The sequence below is a fragment of the Sphaerodactylus townsendi genome, linkage group LG09, assembly GCF_021028975.2.
Source record: "Sphaerodactylus townsendi isolate TG3544 linkage group LG09, MPM_Stown_v2.3, whole genome shotgun sequence".
Lineage (NCBI taxonomy): Eukaryota > Metazoa > Chordata > Lepidosauria > Squamata > Sphaerodactylidae > Sphaerodactylus > Sphaerodactylus townsendi.
Window position 1 is genome coordinate 33,288,365 of NC_059433.1, and position 21,540 is coordinate 33,309,904.

The window sequence follows — 21,540 nt, forward strand, 5'->3', positions numbered from 1 at the left end:
TATGCTCTGACCCTTTCCAACTTTTATAGGACTAGCAGATCTCTATATCCATAAATCTCAGAACTGCAGTTAAAAGTAAGTACAATATGCTTGCAGATACTTCATATTATATTTGGGATATGTTTTGTGAAGAACTTTCTCCAATATAGTTAAGCATAATATGAAATATGGGATCTTTAATAAATATACATAAAAGAGTTCAGATAAGAAAAATGTTACAGTACATCATACTTGATCAATGAACCTTTCTAGTGTGCCCTTGAATACAGAATATGCTCAAAGAAGACTTTGCTCAAATTGAGGATCTCACTAAAAAAAAAATTTAGAGTCTTAAATTTCAATTTAATTCCCAAAAGCTGACGAAAAATGAAGCATTTAATTTTAATCTTCCAACAGAAATAAAAAAGTCAACAGTACTAAGCACGGGCAGACAAGGTTGAATATTTCACAGTTCAATGACAATGAAGCTAGATCTCTTAATATTTCCATTTCTACTGTTAGAAGTAGATGTAAAATATATTTAGCACCTGAATGGTTATACCTAGTCAGCTTTATATGTTTAAATGTCAAAAGCAGGTTGAGACTGCAGCTAACAGAGATCACATTCTATCCATCATCCTGGAAAATTCCAGTTTATTTAAATTATCCTGATAAAACCAAATTAACTATTAATTTGGTGGCATTCCAGATCAACACTGTATTCTATAAAGAGACCCATGAAAATAAAATAAATTTGAGTACAGCCAATCTACCTCCACATTAAATTCAAAGTATTGAAACTGATGTTCTAACTCATGAGTTTAAATACTAATTATGCCATATATAATGTCAAGGCAATTTCCAGTTATGGTAAAGCTCTCTAGACATATTTATATTTCTATTTTATTTCATGAACGCTAAAATATCTTGCAGATTCCACCCCTTATCCTTTTGGTTTCTTTCTTCAACTGATTACATAATACATGTTCCTTTTCTATTATTACTAGTGGCCCTTCGGCTCTGTTTATTATTTCCTGTTCCCCTGCAAATGAATACTTTTCAACCCGAATTACAGGATAAATTCAGTTTGAAAGTCTGATGCACTCAGAGATCTGGGGGCAAACTGAAAGTTTAAAGAATGTTAACTGTAATTTTGATATCAATATGTGAACATTAATATCAGCAGTTTCTATGACTAATGAGATCTGAGTTATTCTAACATATTGGCTGGAATTTTAAGAGTAATCAAAAGGTTCTATGCCCCCCCCCCCCATGCTTTGCAACACCTACATAATGCCACCAGGAGAAGTCATCCAAAGATTTAACAGGCTTTCACCAGATCCTGGGGAGACAATGTTGGGATGGGACTGAAGCTTAATTGAGACAAAAGGAGGCACTACTGTTTATTGTGGGGGGAATGGTTTGACCCGTTGATGGGACCAGATACGTGGAAGTTGTTTCAACAGCTGCAGCAGCAGGGGGGAATCTACACAAGCCTGTTCCTGTGCAGAAAGCATCTCTGTTGTACCACACATCTTTTTCATAAAGTCTTCCCTAGTCTATGGTACTCTTACTCTTCCATGCTCAACTCAGCTCTAAGGAGTTCATTCCATTCCTCTTCACTACTGATTTTCTTTTTTCCTTTTCACTTTAATATAACAATACAAATAACTGATGCTGAATAAATCCCAAATAGCAGTGGTGTTGGAACAATCCCCTCTTAATGGCATTTAAGAGACCAAATAGATAAATAAATGAAACCCAGCATAGGCAGCAAGAAGTGCAAGTGCCAGACCAGGCAGGCCAGATAATAGCAACTAAGGGCCCCTTTTTAAGGTTGTCAGCTTTGTGTTGAGACATTCTTGGAAATGTAGGGGTGGAGCAAGGGGAAGAAAAGGTATAATGTTGTATAGCTCACACTTCATAGAAGCCTTTTTCTCTCGAGAAGCCATTATCTGGAGATCAGTTGTAAACCTAGAGGGTGACAATCCTAACCTATCTTCACTTTATTTTAGCAACACAGGAATTACATTATCAAAGCAAGATCCCATGAGGCTCTAATATATACACAAAAAGGTAGACCAGTTGCATGGAATTCTTCCACGTGAGACCCTGCCTTCTTCCTGTCCAGGTGGCATCTGATAGCAAAAAGCCACATGACTGACCCGCCACTACATTTCCTATCTATTAACATAGCCACACTCATGGAAGATTCTGCCTCACGTAAGTGGCTCCCTTGCTACTGTCGGAACAAAAGAAGGGAAGAAGAAGAAGAAGAAGAAGAAGAAGAAGAAGAAGAAGAAGAAGAAGAAGAAGAAGAAGAAGAAGAAGAAGAGGAGGAGGAGGAGGAGGAGGAGGAGGAGGAGGAGGAGGAGGAGGAGGAGGAGGAGGAGGAGGAGGAGGAGGAGGAAGAATTTGGATTTATATCCCCCCTTTCTCTCCTGTAGGAGACTCAAAGGGGTTTACAATCTCCTTGCCCTTCCCCCCTCACAACAATCACCCTGTGAGGTAGGTGGGGCTGAGAGAGCTCCGAGAAGCTGTGGCTAGCCCAAGGTCACCCAGCTGGCATGTGTGGGAGTGTACAGGCTAATCTGAATTCCCCAGATAAGCCTCCACAGCTCAGGCGGCAGAGCTGGGAATCAAACTCGGTTCCTCCAGATTAGATACATGAGCTCTTAACCTCCTACGCCACTGCTGCTCCTAAACAAAAGGGGGGGGGACACTGAATTAATGTATGACTGCTAAATTAATGGGTAGTCTATGAACGGTTGAGTGCACAGAATACAAAATGTAGATTGGGGGCCCAGCTTCTCAATTTTAGTCATTGAGACTTTGCATTTTAAAAAATTGAACTAGATCTATGGTAGTTCTTCAAAAGAACATTCTCTCAATGCCACTCACTACTTGACATTACTGGCTCTTAAATGAGTGGGTTGGATCCAGCCAACCTGTTCAGTCTCTCTAACTCCTTTCCTTACTGCATTCTTCATGCCATATGGCTTTCATATATGCAGGCCCCATGATCCTCAGCATAGCTGTTTTTGGTGATCTAATAGGATCCCTTCTTTCCCTTTTCACCAGCAGACAAGCTGTGTGAACAAACTATTGTTTCTACTTTATTTCCCTACAATGGACTTTTTCCCTCAATGCATCCCCATTACATGGTAAGATTGAAACGCAATGTGATTCTGATCATAAAATTGAAATGCAATATTATTTGGAAAAAATAGATAGATAGATAGATAGATAGATAGATAGATAGATAGATAGATAGATAGATAGATAGATAGATAGATAGATAGATAGATAGATAGATAGATAGATAGATAGATAGATAGATAGATAGATAGATAGATAGATAGATAGATAGATAGATAGATAGATAGATAGATAGATAGATAGATAGATAGATAGATAGAGATATATGGGCGAAAATTGAAATGCAATGTCATTTGGAAAAATTATATGCCACCCCTCCCTCCCCTCCCCTCCCCTCCCCTTGCATGCCACCCCTCCCTCCCTCCCCTTCCCTTGCATGCCACCCCTATATATAACAAATCATGTAGAATTATTCCCCATCAACAGCTACCTGATCCTTTTTACTGGAGATGCCGGGAACTGAACCTGGGTTATTCTTCATGCAAAACAGATGCTCTGCCACTGAGCTATGGCCCCTCCCCTACATACAAAAACTGTAGGCTGGGAAAGTGGACATCTGAGCAGTTAATCTTCAAGTCAGAAGAGTCTTAAGCTTGTGGCTTCTGAGGAAATCATGAACAAGGAAGACACCCAGATAGGTGACTATATTTTCAGATGTCCGGTTCTTAATTAGATACACAAGACCTGTTTGATTTGGAAGTTGAAACGTCCTCCATCTGAAATATTTCTTTTTTTTTGCTTTTCTTTACAGTTCCTCATTTTCACTTGTCAGTGTGTGATAGACTTGCTTGCTATCCCACATCATGCATAACCTCCCCTTTGCTACGTGAGAAGTTTCAAAATTAGAGAAAGGCTTGGAGGAAACCTTTATTTTCCACAGTTTGGAATCAACTGGTGACTGGTGAAGGGGGCTCATGTGGGCGAAAGTAACACTTTCAAGACACCAGCACATGAAAAGGAATCAGAAGAATTCAAGAGAGTATAAATATCATAAGGAAATCTGATATTATACTAATGCAGATGTGACCGTCATTTGCTCCTGCCATTTTTCTCCGCACGAGAGAATACATTATGGTGTTATTCTTCTGCCTCTCAATCTTGATGACCAAAACCCATTTATTTCATACAGAGCTGTTTTTATTGTACAGAAGATGGGAAGAAACATTACATAAAACATTCAGTAAATCAAAAAGTATGAAGAGAAAAAAAACCCCAGGAATTGGAAGAGTAAAAACCTCTTCCAGTTAACTATTAATAAAAAATACCACCATTACTATTTTATGTGCATAAGCAAAGTTATCCGAAAAGCAATTCATTTTAAGGTGCACAGAGAAAGGGAATAGATTAAACACTGTTCTGCAACTCATCCCAAAAAATGACTTGCAAAATGAAATGGTAGATATGTGTTGTCAACCCCCAAACCTGGTTTTCCGTACATTCACATCTAATGCAAAGCACAATAAAAAATACACAGGGTGAAAAGACATACCCAAGATGTTAAAAAGTGTGCTAACTTTTACTAAATGTTACAATCAATGATGTAACTTATGTAAGTAGGGTTGCTTTGTCATATATTGATAGTTACCTCACTTTCACATCCACATTAACTTGATTTTAAATGCAATTAATACATATAGTCAAGGAAGACTAATGGACTACATTCTGCACTTAACCTGGTGGACATTTTCAAATGGCACAAGTGACCAGTGCAAACCTATTTTGCATTGTAAACGACTAAATAAATCTTAATGGATTAAGAATGATCAGCTATCAACACACAAGGGAAATTAAGTGCTGAAATGCCTACATAGATTATTTTAAATTATTAGCCTTACTCTGTTCTTGAATTTGTATGCTTTTAGTGAGCTTTAACACATTTACAAGACTTATTGACTATAATTACAAGAGAATTCAAGTAATGGACACATCAATTATAAGCAACATGTCTTGACCAGACAGTTGCATAAAGAATTCTAAAGAGAGCTCCATTAGCATCTTCCCTGTAGTTTTATTCCATTTTATCTGCCTTAAGAGGGCATATTAAGGGCTTATAAAAGCCGTTCTGACCATGTGAACATGACTGTACGTCCTAAAGACTCATCAGCAGATTCAAAATTAAAACATTTCCTGAAACATTACACACAAATATACTATTGGCAGGCTTTAAAAAGAAGGCTGAAATGCCTCCACGTGCGGTTAAGCAATAATGCTGTGGTTAAAATGAGACGCCGCGTGATGCTTAGAGGTAACACCAGGTCTCCCTGGCTGGACTTGAAAAACATTGTCTAGACTCAACTTTGGCTTCTAAAGAAACAAACAAAAATCATGTATTAGGATTACACCAAGAATATTAATATTGTTTATAATGTTTTGCATTTCTTACCTATTCATTCTCTTTCTAGTAAAAACTATGCACTAAGTTTCAACTACTGTGCGATTTTAAACTACAGCTTCTATAATAAGCCATTATTTAAAAGTACAGTAAAATAAACCTTACAGTTTTAATGAAAATATGTTCATTGAAATGTGAATTTATTATTCAAATCCACTCATAAATTCAACCAGAGAGACACCACTTGTCTAAGCAGAGCTCAGTGATTTAGAAAAGCTGTCTATTTAAAATAAAGAATGTATGGCAGGTTTATAGAAACATAGCAGTGAATTTTTACATAAATTTAGAACTGCAGCTTATGCATTTTCGACAAAAGTGTTGTTTAAAAATTTTTCCCCTTAATATAAAACATAAAAAAGGAATGGGGAGTGTGGCATAGCATGGAGTTTAAACCACCAGGCCCCACTATCTCAGGTACCACGTTATTGCTACCACTGCCTTCTCCATGACAACCAATCATATACCCTTGTCTCTCAGTATTAGTACTCTCCTCAAATAATGCAGCAACAAACACCTGCCATTCCATTATTAAACACAGATTTCAGGCTCTCATTCCCAAAATAAGAAAAAAGAAAGTGTTTGTATTTATACCCCACCTTTCTCTCCTGTTAAGGAGACTCAAGGCAGCTTACAAACTCCATTCCCTTCCTCTCCACACAACAGACACCTAGGCCCCTTCCGCACATGCAAAATAATGCGTTTTCAAACCACTTTCAAAATTGTTTGAAAGTGGATTTTGCTATTCCGCACAGCTTCAAAGAGCACTGAAAGCAGTTTGAAAGTGCATTATTCTGCATGTGCGGAATGAGCCCTTGTGAGGTAGATGGGGCTGAGAAAGTTCTGAATGAACTGTGTGTTGGAATAAGCGACTTCTGCATGCCTGGACACTGGGGGGTGCTATGTATCTCACTCTAACTGTGATGTTGCCTCTCTTGTTTGCCCTCCTTGTCTGGGCCAGGAGACCGCCCACTAACTTCCTTTCTTCCCCATGCTAGCCTCACTTCTGCTCTAGCCTTTGAACCGAGCGCATGGTCAATGGCAGCCTGCTCAGTGGGGCCTTTCCCACTGCAGCATCCACTCACTTCCACAATAATGATGCATGCTGCTAGTTGTGCCCACTTGTCATAGGGAAAGTAATCTCTTTAGATAGGGTTCTTTCTATTTACCTTTCTTTGGAACAAAGTTGTGAACTGAAGATGATTGGAACAAATGTAAGTTTTACCTTTTACATTTATGCGTCTCTGGAGAACTTTCTATAAACTGTAGCCACATTCACTACTGGGCATATCCCATGATCCTAAACGTAAATCTAACATGGTAGCAGAGATTGATGGTTATTTTTTTGAAGCCCAGATATTTTAAAGTTGGAGCAAATTTTTTTTTCCCTTGCATGGCTTTAGCAGCCATTGTCTTGGTTCCTTGTGTTTTTTCTTTGCCTCACCTGGCCTCTAATATATTAAATGAAAATAAAAGGTTGCATTAGCCTGTTTGCTTCCTCTTTCTGTGTGTGCGGGACTCATTGAGATTGGTAGAGAAAGACTTTTGCATTAAAAATGGCTCAGCTGTGAAGGCAATTCTTGAGAAGCTTACAAGCCTGAATTTTAACTCATGGCTCTACAGGATTCAATCCCAAGTAGTTGAAGAGGGCATAGGCTTTGTTTTTAACTACACCAAAACCAAACAGTGGAAATGAAGAGACTAGATGGCAAAGAGCAGATGAAAAGGCCATGAACGTAATTGTTAGTACCCTCACAAACTCACAACTGGTGTATGTTAAAGGACAAGATTCTGCCAAAGACATGCTAGAAGCATTAAAAAGGGTCTTTGGAGAGCAAGACAGAAATAGCAAAGTGAGTTTATTTAAACAACTATTTTCAATCAAATTACAAGAAAATGGAGATGCTGATTGCCATATAGAGAAATTGCTGAATCTGATTGATAAGTTAGCAACCACTGGCACAGTTCTGGAGGAAGAACTGAAAAATTGGACTGCTTTTAAGCTCTCATGTCTGAGAAATATTCAGCTTTTTTGTCTCTACTCGTAAATGGCAAAGACTGCACATTTGAGGAAATTCTAGGACTAACTAGGGTCTGAATTTCGCAAGCAGCAAGAATATCTCTCTGAGAGCAGAGGGAAGAATGGCTCAAGTTACATTGCCCAAGAAGCCAGAGGCAAGGGGGCTGGAACTAAATCATTTGGATACAGAAAATCCAATCCCATTGGTGGGGAAAGGGGAGGAGCCCACCCATTTGTTTCATGGGCAATAAACCTGGTCACCTCCAGAGGGAGTAAGTCGACGCATTAAGAATGCTGAGACTGGCAGCAAGCCATCTCACACTGTTTATTCACACAGACAAAGGGATTTTACTCCTAAAACTGCGTTCAACTTTTGCACAACCCACATGATACAAACTAATGAAAAATATAAGCCTTTGATTATTGATAGCGGTGCTTCTAGGCACATGGCTTCAGATGTTGCTTTGTTCAATGAATTAGACAGAGATGCTGGATGCAATGTGTATTTAGCCAATGGAAAACAGATTCCAGTGAACAATGGAAAGGGCAAAGTTACTTTACATTGCCAAACGAAATGGTAATGGAACTGGGAGGATTGCGGGCTGAAAATGTCCCACATTGCAGACCTTATGGCTAATCTGATCAGTGTCCCCACACTATCAGAAAAAAAAGGAAGCTGTTCACTTTGAGAATAATGTGTGCACTATCTCACAAGTAATGGTGAGCTATATTCCACAGGTACCCCTAAGAAATGGAGTCTTTGAACTGGACTGTGAGGGAACCACAAGCCTGCACAGCCAAGGTAACTTCTACCCAGCAGTCTTTGGAGCTCTGGCATAGGAGGTTTGCCCACCGTGATAAAGAGGCCATCCTGAAGTTGAAAAGGCGACTTGGGTAACAGGTATTTCTATAAAAGACTGTCCCAATGATAACCAATTGTGTGATTTGTTGTTTAAGAGGAAAGGGAACTAGGGCCTTCATTCCCAAAGCAAAGCCAAAGATGCTATAAGCAGCCTCTTGACTTAATTCACTCTGATCTATGTGGACCAATCAAACCAGCATCAACTGGTAATAACACCTATCTGTTGTCTTTTATTGATGACTACTCGAGATACACCTCGTGTGTTATTTTATGCCAAAAGAAAAGTCTCAGACTGAACAGAAATTAAGAGACTGGTGTTGCTATATGGTATCTAATAAGTTTTAATAGGAAACCCGTAAGTAGTTTTCTAAACGGACATGGGAGGTGAATAATAACTCCATATCTGGCAAACAATTTCTTGAGGGAACATGGGATCCAACACAGACTTACCAGCCCATTCGGCCAGAACAAAAAAATGGAATTTCTGAAAGAAGAAATCGCTATATAATGGACATTGGCGATTCGGGTGCATGCTCATTGATTCAGGCCTTCCCCGCAAGTACTGGGGAGAGGCAGCAATGACTGCAGTTTACCTATTACAAAAATAGGATTGCCAACCAAAGCCACAGAAGCAACTCCATATGAGTTATGGCATGGCAGGGAAACCAAATGTAGAACATTATCAGGAGTCTTTGGACGTAAAGTTTAGTGCCTCACATACCAAAAAAAGAAAAGAGATCCAAGCTAGACCCTCTTACCACGCAAGCAGGTATATTTTTGGGCCATTCTCCAGAAAGTAAAGGATACAGGATTTCCTTTGATCCAGAAACTAACCAAACTACTATATGCAGAGTTATTGTGCAGTTTGATCGAGCTTAATCTAGAGATGGCAAGCCTGCTGTGATGGATGACCATTCAGAGGGAGATGGCGATAGCTTAATCAGTTGATCCTATATCGCTTCCAGGAGTCCCAGGATGACATCACCGTGCAGATGCCAGCAAATGCTCAACCTGGAAGAGGGAGCAGCGGTGGAAATCCCAGACCCGACAGGTGAGGCAGAGGGAGTCACAGACTACCGCGGAGGCAGACAGACCTTTTGGCCCTCAGGCTTCATCGCGGCCTAACAAGGGAGTTCCAGCCGAGAAACTTACCTACCTTGTAAGGGCAATCAATAATTGCATGAACCAGCTTCATGGGCTGAGTTACAGCGAATGCCTGAACCAGAAGCAAAGAAGTGGAAAGAGGCAGGCAATAAGAAGAAATTGCTGCACTACATAAAAACCAAACATGGACTCTCACAGAACTACCTAAGGGTAAGAACGCTATCGGGTTGTAAAATGGTTTCTTTAAAGCTAAAACAAGATGCGGAAGGTCAGATTGAGAGATATAAGGCTGTGACTTGTTGCTAAAGGATTCTCTCAGATCTATGGAACAGATTATGATCAGACTTCCTTGTAATCTGTTGTAAATATCTTCTACAATTAGAATGCTCTTAAGCATTGCTGCATCTAGGAAACATGAGAACTGAGCATTTGGACGTTAAAACCGCTGCTTTTGCATGGAGAAATTCAGTAGGAGCTTTATATGAAGCAACCACCAGGGTTCATAGGATGAAAAGAATAAACATTTAGTCTTGTAAACTTCAGAAAGGACTTTATGGATTGAAACAAGCAGCTAAAGCTTGGTCAGATAAGCTAGCCAAGATGTTACTAAGTCAGGACTTCAAACAAGGCAATGCAGACCCCCCTGTCTCTTTATAGCAGGCACAGAAATGGGAGATGGACATTTATCCTGACATATGTTGGATGACTCTGATTATTTGCCATGAAAAATGAAAACCACTGTGCTGAGATTATATCCCAACTTCAACAAGGAAGTAGAAGCCAAGCTAACCTGGGAGATGCCAGCTTCTACTCTTGGGGATCCAAATCGAACGCGGAACCAGATGGAAGCTATCTTCTTAGCCAGAAGTGAAAAATATTGGAACTGCTACAGAGTCTGAACCTGGAAGGTGTCAATCCAAATGCCTACCCCAATGAGTTCTGATTTCTACAGACAAGTACTCACCTGATGACTTGCTACCCGGACAAACAATGATTACAGGGACCGTAATAGGGCAAGCTTTTTGTAATTTCTAGCAATGACAACCAGACCTGACATTGCTACAGCCGTGAGTATATTAACCAGAAGGGTTAGCACACCCTCCACAAAGAGACTGGACTGCTGTTAAACGAAAGTGGTGAGGTAATTTAAGAGGTACTTTTTTAGACTTTAAACCGAAACTGCCAGCAACCAAAGATCCCACACTATTGGGATATGCTGATGCAGATTGGGCTGGAGAAAGAACAGATCTAAGATCTACCAGTGGCTATGTGTTTTCTCTATGGGGGAAGTGCTGCAAGTTACGAGCCGCGTAAACAAAGTGTTGTTGCTCACCAATCTACCGAACTGTGAATTAGTAATTTCGCTCTCTGAGGCACAGAGAATTACAATGGCTTCTAATGTTGTTAGAAGATTTTGGTGCATTGATGAACCTTTACCTGTACAAATGCTAGAAGATAACCAGAGTTGTATAGCTCTTTCTCTTTCAGAAAAGAATAGTACACGCATTCAAAACACATTGGAATTAAGGATCAATATGTAAGACTCTTTTACAGGCAGAAGGAACTGTGAAACTTCAAGCTACTGTCCCAATTGATATGATGACAGTAGACATCTTGACCAAACCACACTGCCAAGAGACAAGTTCCCAAGCCTGCGTGACAAACGGAACATTGTATACCGGGAAAGCATGCAGTGTCGAGTGGGAGTGTTGGAATAAGCGACTTCTGCATGCCTGGACACTGGGGGGTGCTATGTATCTCACTCTAACTGTGATGTTGCCTCTCTTGTTTGCCCTCCTTGTCTGGGCCAGGAGACCGCCCACTAACTTCCTTTCTTCCCCATGCTAGCCTCACTTCTGCTCTAGCCTTTGAACCGAGCGCATGGTCAATGGCAGCCTGCTCAGTGGGGCCTTTGCCACTGCAGCATCCACTCACTTCCACACACGTGATGGCGCGTTAGTTGTGCCCACTTGTCATAGGGAAAGTAATCTCTTTAGATAGGGTTCTTTCTATTTACCTTTTCTTGGAACAAAGTTGTGAACTGAAGATGATTGAATAAATGTAAGTTTTACCTTTTACATTTATGTCTCTGGAGAACTTTCTATAAACTGCAGTCACACACACTACTGGGCATATCCATGACTCTAAACGAAATCTAACACTGTGACTAGCCCAAAATCACCCAGCAGGAATGTAGGAGTGGGCAAACAAAACTGGTTCCCCTGATAAGAGTCCACCACTCATGTGGAGGAGTGGGAAAACAAACCCAGTTCTCCAGATTAGACTCCTCCTGCTCTCAACCACTACACCACACTGGCTTCAGAGGAAAACCTCTGAAGGCATTAGGCTAGAATGGGAATATTTTACCAGCCTGATAACTATTCAGCACATAAACTCATTTCTTGTCAGAAGCTCCATAAGCTATGTGGTTATAAACTAGGAGTGGGATTACCTTTACAGGGTTCCAGCTACTGCCACCACACCCTGCATGGTAAGTGATGTGTTTTGTTTTTAATGTACAGACTTGGGAAATGTTTTTAAACAAATGTCATATTTCAATAAAAGGGAAACTAGCAGGTAGAGAAGGCCTACAGGCAGGGAAAAGAAGAAAATGGAGAGGGGGGAGAACACAGTTCACGAAAGGATCCACCTGCTACCTGCTGTAGTTACAACAGAGATTTTGTGTTAATTAACCATTCTGTTTGCAGATTTATTTAATTTCCGCTCACATCATCTTTCCCTCTCTTTCTTATTCTTATCCTCTCCCATGTCTTTCCACTCCCTTCGCCAACAGCATTGACACCTGTGACAATTCTGCTGCTAAATGAACAATGCCATAGCATTGATCTGTTCGGAAACAGAAGGCAATGCCTGAACTCATCTGGGCACATCCTTTGTCTTGGGGGGAGGGGCGAGGGGGTTGGGGCCTCAAGCAAATCTCTGCTTCAGGAGACTCCTTTGTAAAAGTGCTGTTCAAAGGTCTTATAGTTTGTTTAAGGAAACCTAAGTTGGAAAGGATGATGGGAGTTTAGGATCTGAAGACCACGCATTTACATGTTCCTGGAATCCAACCAATTGGAGCACAAATGCAGAGTGGCTTGGGTGAAATATCCACTTCGCTTGTCTTTAAAAAGGCAATGCATCCTTCAGATAGGATTATGATAACTGAAGAGGAAACAAATACTGGGAAAGAGGTGGAGAGAAGTCTTTGGACAGGTAGTTACTTTCTGTTTACACTCTGCGAATTTTGCTTGTCCCTTGAAAAATTGGGCGTGACCTACATGAACCGATGGAATGCCAAGCTCTGGTGGCTATGGAGCATACCAGAAGGCCCTTAGCAAAAGAGACATACCAAACTGGGTGCTGCTCTCTATCTGCTCCTTTCCTTGCTTCCACCCTTTTAGTTTTATAGCCTCCCCAAAGTCTGACTCAGTTCCTGATCTGTCCACCCACTGAACACAATGTTGTGACTGACTGGGTTCCAGAAAGCCCATGATAAAAGGATTTAGGAGAGGAAGGCAGCACATAAAGGAAATGGATCAGTTGCCAACTGTTCCAAAGGCACAGGCTGCCCATACTTGCAAAACATTTCCTACAAGAAGACCAGGCTCCTGCATACAAAGCTGCAGAATAGCGCACATGTCTGAAATTTCTGGGAGCTCCAATACGCGCACCCTGCTAGTTGCTACCTTTGCTCATTCCTATGGCTGGGTCGGCTTGCACATTTCCCACAACACATCAAAAGCAATATTCTTATAAGGACAGTAATCTTCTAATGCCAAACTTTTGGGGAGGGGAGAGAAAAAGAGAATGAAGCAGAGGGGACGCAGATGCTTTAATATGGAAAAAGATAACAAGCACCCTATCATTAGAGAACAAAGATGTAAATGTTCCCCAAATTTTAAAAAAGGTTCACATTATTATGAGCTGTAATCTAATTAATGAATTGTCTATGGGTCTACTAGGGGATATAATATGTAAAATGTGTATTAATAGTAACAAGGCAATCATAGGAATGTTTCATGAATCCACTTCAGCATCATGCTTTTGGCTCTATTGTTCCGTTCACCTAACAATACTTCTGAAAGTTCAGGGGTGGAATATCAGGCAGTCAACACAAAACTAATACATTCACGGTGATCCCCTACTACGTTGGCATAGTTAATGGTTGCAACTAAATGAATAATAATGGGCAAGACAGGCAAAGGAAAAGCAAGGTATTGACACATACCTGTATGCGTGCGAATATGAGCTAGGAAAGCCATAGAATGACTGCTTCGGCACGTCTTTCCACAATATTTGCAAATATTGCCTTTATTTTCTTCTCGCTCACGGTTGATTTGTTCAGTGTCTTCGACAATGTATTTATTGACCTCCCGGAGCAGTTCTTCATGTTGTTCTTTGATATGAAGAAAAAGATTTTGTTCAGAGTCAAACGGTTCTGTGCATTTAACACATTTAAAGGTAGTGCCCCCCTCTGGCAGTTCCTCGACGCTGGCTTCTTCATTTCTCATGTGGCCGGCACTAGCCAGGTGTTGGTGAAGGTTGCTTTCTGTATAAAATGATTTTCCACACAGTAAACAGTGGAAATGTTTCTCTTTTGAAGGATGCTTCATGGTTATGTGAACATTTAGTCCACTCAAACCGTCTGCTAAAAAACCACAGTCATCACAGCGAATGCGAGTAGATTCTTTGGGGGGATTTCCTTCAGCTTTCTTCTTATTTCCACCATTTTGTGAGCCCTCGGCCTTCATGGTTAAACCACAAACTTTCAGCCCACTCAGATTCTGTCCTTCCATATAATGATCCATTGGCTCACAACCTTCTTCGTGGCTTTTTAGCTTTACAATAGAAGAATCAAACTGACCACTGCTCTGTACTGCTGTATCCTCTTTCACTGTATGATAAGCACTGGCAAAGTTGTTCATAGCCTCATTGCTACTCTCTTGTATACCTTCGATTGTTGAGCCATCGGCACCCCAAACTGTTTGAACAGACACTTCTTCATGTTGTGTATCAATCAGTGAATCTTCTTCCTCTACAGCAGAACCCTCATGAAAGCTTTTTGGTCCTTGTAAGATAAGCATATTTTGCATAGTTTTTTCAGTACTTTCATCCATATTTTGCTCTTCTGCTGTGTTGCATGTTTCTGAAAGAACAGTCGAATGAGCTTCTTCTGCCTTTGCCTCCTCAGCAGGTACCTCAGAGCTTTCAAATTCTTTTTCACTGTCTTCGTCTAACTTATTCCTATTGTTTGTGAAGTTCAAATTCAATGATTTGTTGTCATTTCCAGATTCTGTTGTAAAATCTGAATTCACTTTTGCTTGCCCGTCCACATTTTCTAGCAGAACACAACTAATGCCTTGTTTAAATGCAATTGTTTTATCAAGCTTAACTACAACATCTTTTTCAACAGGTTTTTGGAGGCCCTCAGCATCTACATTTTCTTTCCCTTGGTCAGGTCCGCCTTCAAGCTCAACATTGAGAGCATCAAATACATGGTCTTCTTTACACTTGGAAACAGCATTGTCTTCTGAAACAGAATTAGGCAACGTCTCCACTCTCAGAGTCTTCTGCTCTCCAGTGTTTTCCCCTTCAATATTGTCTTTGTGTTTTGTTTCACCCAATACAATCTGAAAATCTTCCATGGGTTGATGTTCTTCTTCAGATGTTATAGCATTTTTTCTGGTAATATCAGCTGCATCTGTATCCTCTCCAGAAACGCAAGAATAAGATTGTCTTTTGATTTTATGCTTCTCTGTTGCTGCATGCCTTATCATCTCTCGGCGAGTAACTGCATAATAGTCACAAGCCATGCAGTAGTATTCAAATTCTTTAGTGTGCTTGCGTTTTACATGAACTTCCAGAGAAGAAAAAGAATGTGCAACAAAATTACAATAATCACATTGATTATCGTTTGTAGCTGCAGCTCTTGTTTGACTCAATGAGTCTCCATCTTGACTCGTATTACCTAGTTCTGCAATTGTTTGCTGCTTTATTTCTGCAGAGCCCTGATTTCTATCCAGTTCATGAAGCTGAAGTACATTTTCAGCCCTCATTTGAATAGCACTGCCCTGATCGTCTTCCTGGCTTTCCAAACCAGAAATGTCCAAATGTGAAGATTGATTGTGATGATCAACAGGTTCATTCAAAACATTCACAGGACTAGTTACCTTCTTGCTACACACTTCAACACTGCCTCCTTCTGGGCATACAATGATCTCTACATTTTGTTTTCCATTGGCTTCCAAACGGCCCTTATGCTTCTTAGTAGAACAATGGCGTTCCATGTCACCTTTAGTTACAGTATAATAATTGCATACTTTACATAAATAGCTGTATTGGTGGCTGTGCTTTCGCCGAATGTGGACAGTCAAGTTTGTTACACTGGAAGCCAATAAACTACAGTGGGGGCATGTCCGAGAAACAGTGCCTTTAGGTCTCCCTCTCTTTGGAGCACTATCCAGAACCAACACACTGCCTTTGATGGTTTCACTTGATGGAAACCTCTCCTTATTTATTGATACATTCTCCAAAGTGCAAAATGGGATATGCATATTTTCATTTTCAGATCCAGTCTTTAAATTTGTATACACTGAAGGTTCTGTTAGTTTTTTACCATCGCTTGCACCTACACATACCCTTTCAATGCATTCCTCAAAGCGTAAACCAATATTATTTTTTCGGGCATTTTCAAGGTGTTTACTTCTCTTGATGTGTTTTTCCATTCCTTCCTTGCTTAATGAATATAGATTGCATGCTTTGCAAAGGAAATGATATTCCTGAGCATGTCGAAGTTTTATGTGTCTTGTAAGAACAGAAGGCGATCTCGTTTTATAAAAACATTTTTTACACTGAAACTGGGTTCTGCTCAGGATAGATTCCTTGAACTCATTCCCAGGATGAACAACAGAGGATCTAGGGATTTCCGGCTGCATTTTTGCTTCATCACAATCTGCCTTTGGAATACAACCTGATTCCATCACAATGCAGGATGCTGTCTGCATAGCCACTTCATTGTTAGGAAGCTGAACAATATTTCCTTGAGATAATAAACCAACATGCTGCTCAGCTGCATTATGAGCTGCCATTTCATCTTCAGACAGAAAATACAGGTGGCAGGTGACACAATAATGGGACACGCCATGCTCATCACGCATGTGTTTCCCAAGGCTTATGTGATTTGGGGCAAGAAATGAACAATGGCAACAATTCATCTTGAAGTCACCCATATGCTGGCTATTCTTTTGGCAGTACTCTTCAAAGTCCTCTCCACATGTGTAAGAATAGCTACACGTTCGACAATAAAATTTCAGTTCTTTCCCATGTTCCTGATCAACAAGTAATGTCCAACCTTTGGGGTTCTGCAAACCACACTCACAGGGATTACAAGGATGTGGCGGTTTCTGAATATCTGGAGTTTTCTTTGGAGAACTGTCAAGTTCCATGGCAAGGCAGCATGCATCTGCTCCATCTGGACGAAGCTCTTGTTTTTCTGAGGCTATTCTGCATAAAGGGTTGACATCACCTTCCACTTCTGATCCTTTTAAGGAGATATGTGGCAAATCATCCTGACTGCACTCTTCCCCAGTGTTGTGCTTCGAGCTAGAATCAGGCTTGCTTCTTTTACCAATGCCCAACAAATGATATCGTCTTTTAATCTGCTGGTTTAGTTTGAAAGAACCACTTTGTTTGAAAGTTATTCTTCGTGATAAAGTATTTCTCATTTGTTGTAATCTATCCAGCATCCCCATGGTGCCTAAATTGACAACTGTCTCTTGGTTACCCTTAACAGGCTCCAATACATCTGGATTGCTGCCTGAAGACCCTGAAATACTCTGTTCAGTCAGGACATCATGATTTCCATCTACATTGCAGGAAAACACTGTGTCGTTGTTAATACTATTTCCGGACATATTTTTAGACGGCACCATTTCAACAAACAGTTGGCTGCTTGTTTTCAAGTTCTTTCCCTTGTCATTTGAAGTTCTCAGTTGATTTGAATATGTATTCCTTGTTGTAGGCTTATTAGCTGTAGATTTAACTCTTGCATTCTTTCCTTGGAGTGGGTTCTGCTCTTTTTTATGAAAAGATTTTTTTGTCAGTATCTTTACAAATCCTCCCCGAGCAGCAAGATTTTGCCTTCGAAGGTGGGTCTTGCCAAGAAAATGAGCTCGCAAGAGATCCTCCTCAAAACACTGAAAACCACAGAGATCGCAAAAATATAATTTACGTTTTCCATGAGCCTGTTTGATGTGCCTTTTGAAAGATGGAGTATGTTCTGATTTATAAGCCCTCTGTGGGTTGACATGCTCTTTAGGTTGTTTCAGATGGGTTTCTTGAACAGGCTTTTCTAAAGGCGTTTTGCACTTGGAAACATTTACAGTACTACCAGTTGCACAGCTAACACTTGTTTCATCATCTTGGAAAGAAGATTTAGACACAGGATGAACTGTTTCATTGTCTCGGGAATGGTCCATTTCCACATGTATTTCCTGTGGGGTATCCCCTTCAAACACACTAGAAGCTTTCGAAATAAACCCATCACTACAGGGGTGTCCTTCTGATCCTTCAATGGTTTCATCAACAGTACAGCTACTTTCATCAACACAGTCTTTGTTCATTGGGGCACTAAGTGGCCTGCGTTCGTTCTCTTTGATGTGCTCTGAAACAGTCAGCTTTAACCGTTTTGAGACAGGTTCATTTTCTAGAATATTTGTTTCAACGGGGTCTTGATCTGAAGATTCAAGTAACAGTCGTTTGGGTGTGCCATTCTCTTCAGTTTTTTTCTCAGGGTTCTTCTGTCCTTCAGTTGAAAATCTGTTTATTTTGCAGTCAGAGAAAGGATCACTGTGAACCATTTCAGCCAAAACATTTTTAGTTGCCTCTTGTGCTGATTTGCTTGGTACATTCTTGTCACCGTCATCATGGTTTGGTCTTTTTACATCATCCATGCTTAATGAATGATAAATACAGGACACTGTTCCAATAAAACAATTCAGTTCATCAGCTGTAGGACTACCTAGAGAGAGAGGAAGACAGAGAGAGAGAGAGAGATGTTATTACATTCTTGTATATGTACACCAAAAAGGAGGACTTTAACTTCAAAAAGTTATGAGACACATTAAATTAACTTACTTTAGAAAGACTATGATGGCATTATCATCTAACAGCTTTGGTTAACATTTTCAAACACAGCAGCCAAAGAGGTGTTATCTAAATGAGTGCTAATATATTTGAGCATTTGAAAAAAATATTATGATGTAATTCTTTGGAGAAAACTGACACCGCTGTTGGGGGAACTAAACCCTTTGGAAAGTGCAAGTGGTCCTTCACAGCAGCAAAGGACACCTATCAATGTGAGAAATAGACGTATTCTCTCTCTTTCTCTCTGAAAGGGAGTCTGCATTCCTGAAGTCCATTACTCTGAAGCATGAAGCTGTTGCTTGGTTCTAACACTTGCTGGCTTTAATAGGACGGTAGATTTTAAATTAAACTAATCCAACACAAGTTGTTTCACAGTCATGGCATAAATAATGTGCCCAATCTGGAAAGTCAAGTCTAAAAGTTTGACCTTTGTTTTGGACAGCCCTGACACAGTACTCTAAGATAGCACGGCATTCAGTTAAAAGGGCAACCAGGAAAGGGGGGGGGGAGAAAATTACCCTTTCTTGAATTAGAAGTTTCAAAATTAAGTAACTGACTGTCTTTGCTTTGAAACACCTTTAGAAGAAGTGGCAATAGACAATACAGCTCAAAATAATGAGATTAAGCAGGCAATCCTACGGTCCAGTGAAACTGGCAGCTATTTGCACTGAAGGAACTGGTTGCTATCCTATCCTGTCCCATCACCACCATCAAAAATAGAATGGTAGCAACAGAAAAAAAATGGAAGAAAAGCACTGATTGGCACTCCCCCAGAGTCCCTCCCGTCACAATGTCATAGAAGATACCAACACATGCTTTAGCCACACATGCAAACAATATATGACAATAACAGCATCACTTAATCCATTCCATTTCATAGAATGGATTCCACCCAAGACATGAAAAATGTTGTAATGAAGTATCCAGAGAGCCTCAGCTGGCAGTGTTAATGTCATAACCTAACCATGGTTAAGAAGGAAGTATCTTGCATCTGTAGGCAGAGGCCAGACGACATGGGGAGGATCCCCTGGATGAACAGGGAGAATGAATTAAGCCCCTAAAAGAAACAGATACAAAATCCATGGGGACTAGATTGTTTTAAAAAGTTGGATCATGGACAGACATGATAGGTGGAGATGTTTGGCAGCAACTCAGGTGGAAATGAGGGAGGATGAGGAAGGGGCACAGCAGATGGCTTGAGAGAATCCCCTAAGGAGCAGAGGCATCAGGTAAAGTAGTGGGAGAAAGAATTAGTGAAACAGTGGGACAAGGAGAATGTGAACCTTCAGTGGCAGTCCACTAAGCACCACCAAGCATCTCAACCATATAATCCCCAGAAAGCAGGTGGTAAGGGGCAATGAATGTAACTGGCCTAAAGAAGAGCATAGAATAAAAACACCTGTTTCCAAAACCTTCTCTCCCAGACTCTCTTGTGATGGATCCCACTTTGTCTAACATGCCAATCCCCCAACAGGCAGACAGATCCATCACGCAAGAGCTGACAAGGAGGATGTCCAAAGACGAAAGACTCCAAGAGTCTGAAAAATAGTGGCAGTCAAATCTGGGCTTAGAGGATGTGAAACTTGTTTTCAAGTTTGCAAAGACAGCAAACTAGTGCTTCTTTTGAATCAGACTCATAAGGAAATAATTGCTGAACATGAGGGGAAAGCAAGGGTAGAGAAAAGAACAAAGTTTGAGACTGTAGATCAGGGGTCTGCAACCCTCGGCTCTGGAGCCGCATGTGGCTCTTTTGTCCTTGCACTGCGGCTCCGCATAGCTTGGGTCCTCTCAGCCTCCTTTGGACAGTCACCCTATGGGTTAATGGGAAAGAGTCCCCGTTCCTAGAGAGGCACAGCCTGAGACGGCTATCCCAAGCCACTTCCGGCTTCCCTGTCCCAGCTGCCTGGTTGGCTGATGCTGGTGATGACGGCGCGGGGCAGGCGCAGAGCACTGCTGGTGGATCCTCTTTAACAGGTGAGCAGTGAAGGGCGGGAAACGAAAGGGAGTTGCAGGAGCACAGATTTTCAGCGCAATCTTAACCTCAGTTCACCCCCCTTGAATGGGGGGTCAGGGGTCAACCCTGCTTTGGGTGGCCTCATTTCCCCCTCCCCCGGGTCCTTCTTGGGGGCCAGGACCACATGGGGGACCCCCGCAGCACCACCTTGGGTTGCAGCCCCCGCCCCCCAGCAGCCCCACTGAGCTCCAGGGGCTTTCCTGTCAGATGATAGCCTGGCTGAGTCCAGGTGAGAAATACGATGTCAGGTTTTAAAGGAGTTATTACCTGCAGCCCTGCAAGGTCTGTCTGTCTGTCTGTCTATCTATTTATTTATTTTCAGATTTTTTTTTATACCAGCCCTCCCTTAAAGGGCTCTGGCCGGTGTCCAACATAGCTAAAACAACATTAATGGAGCATATAACAACACATCACATATAATATCAGCTCCACTGAGCATAACATTAAAACCCCATAAAACAGTGTATCATACAAAATATAAATTTGGCATCCAGCTTAAAATCTTAATAAAAAACCATCCCAGGAAGAAAGGAAAGAGAGCAGGGCTGTTTGCACTTGTGGGGGCTGTTTGATGGGGAGACGGGAATAGGTGGGAATTGTTTGCTTCTGCATTGCCAAGGAGGGCAGGAGCGCATGGGGAAAGCCTTGCACATGGATCTTGGAAGGTTTACTTCAGAGTAAGCCAGTGGAGGATAAGCTTGTAGATCGTAGAAGGGAGGAAGGCCGGGATCATCCTCAGCCATGGTTGTCACGGGTTGCCAACTCCCGACGGGCAAATCGCAGGACATTTGGGGGTAGATTCTCAGAAGCTGTGGCTTTTGGGACCAGGGCAGGGGCCATGCTCAGTGAGGAATATGTCTGTTGAG

General features: G+C 41.1%; 1 protein-coding gene across 1 annotated transcript in view; it reads right to left on the bottom strand.

The window, feature by feature from the left end:
- The window catches only part of ZNF407 (zinc finger protein 407), a 530,175-nt gene that overhangs the window by 484,990 nt on the left and 23,645 nt on the right, over positions 1-21,540 (bottom strand). The window contains exon 2 of the mRNA XM_048507663.1: positions 13,745-18,535. Within this exon, the coding sequence (XP_048363620.1) occupies positions 13,745-18,467 (4,723 nt within the window). The 5' untranslated portion in view covers positions 18,468-18,535. The remainder of the gene's footprint in view (positions 1-13,744; positions 18,536-21,540) is intronic.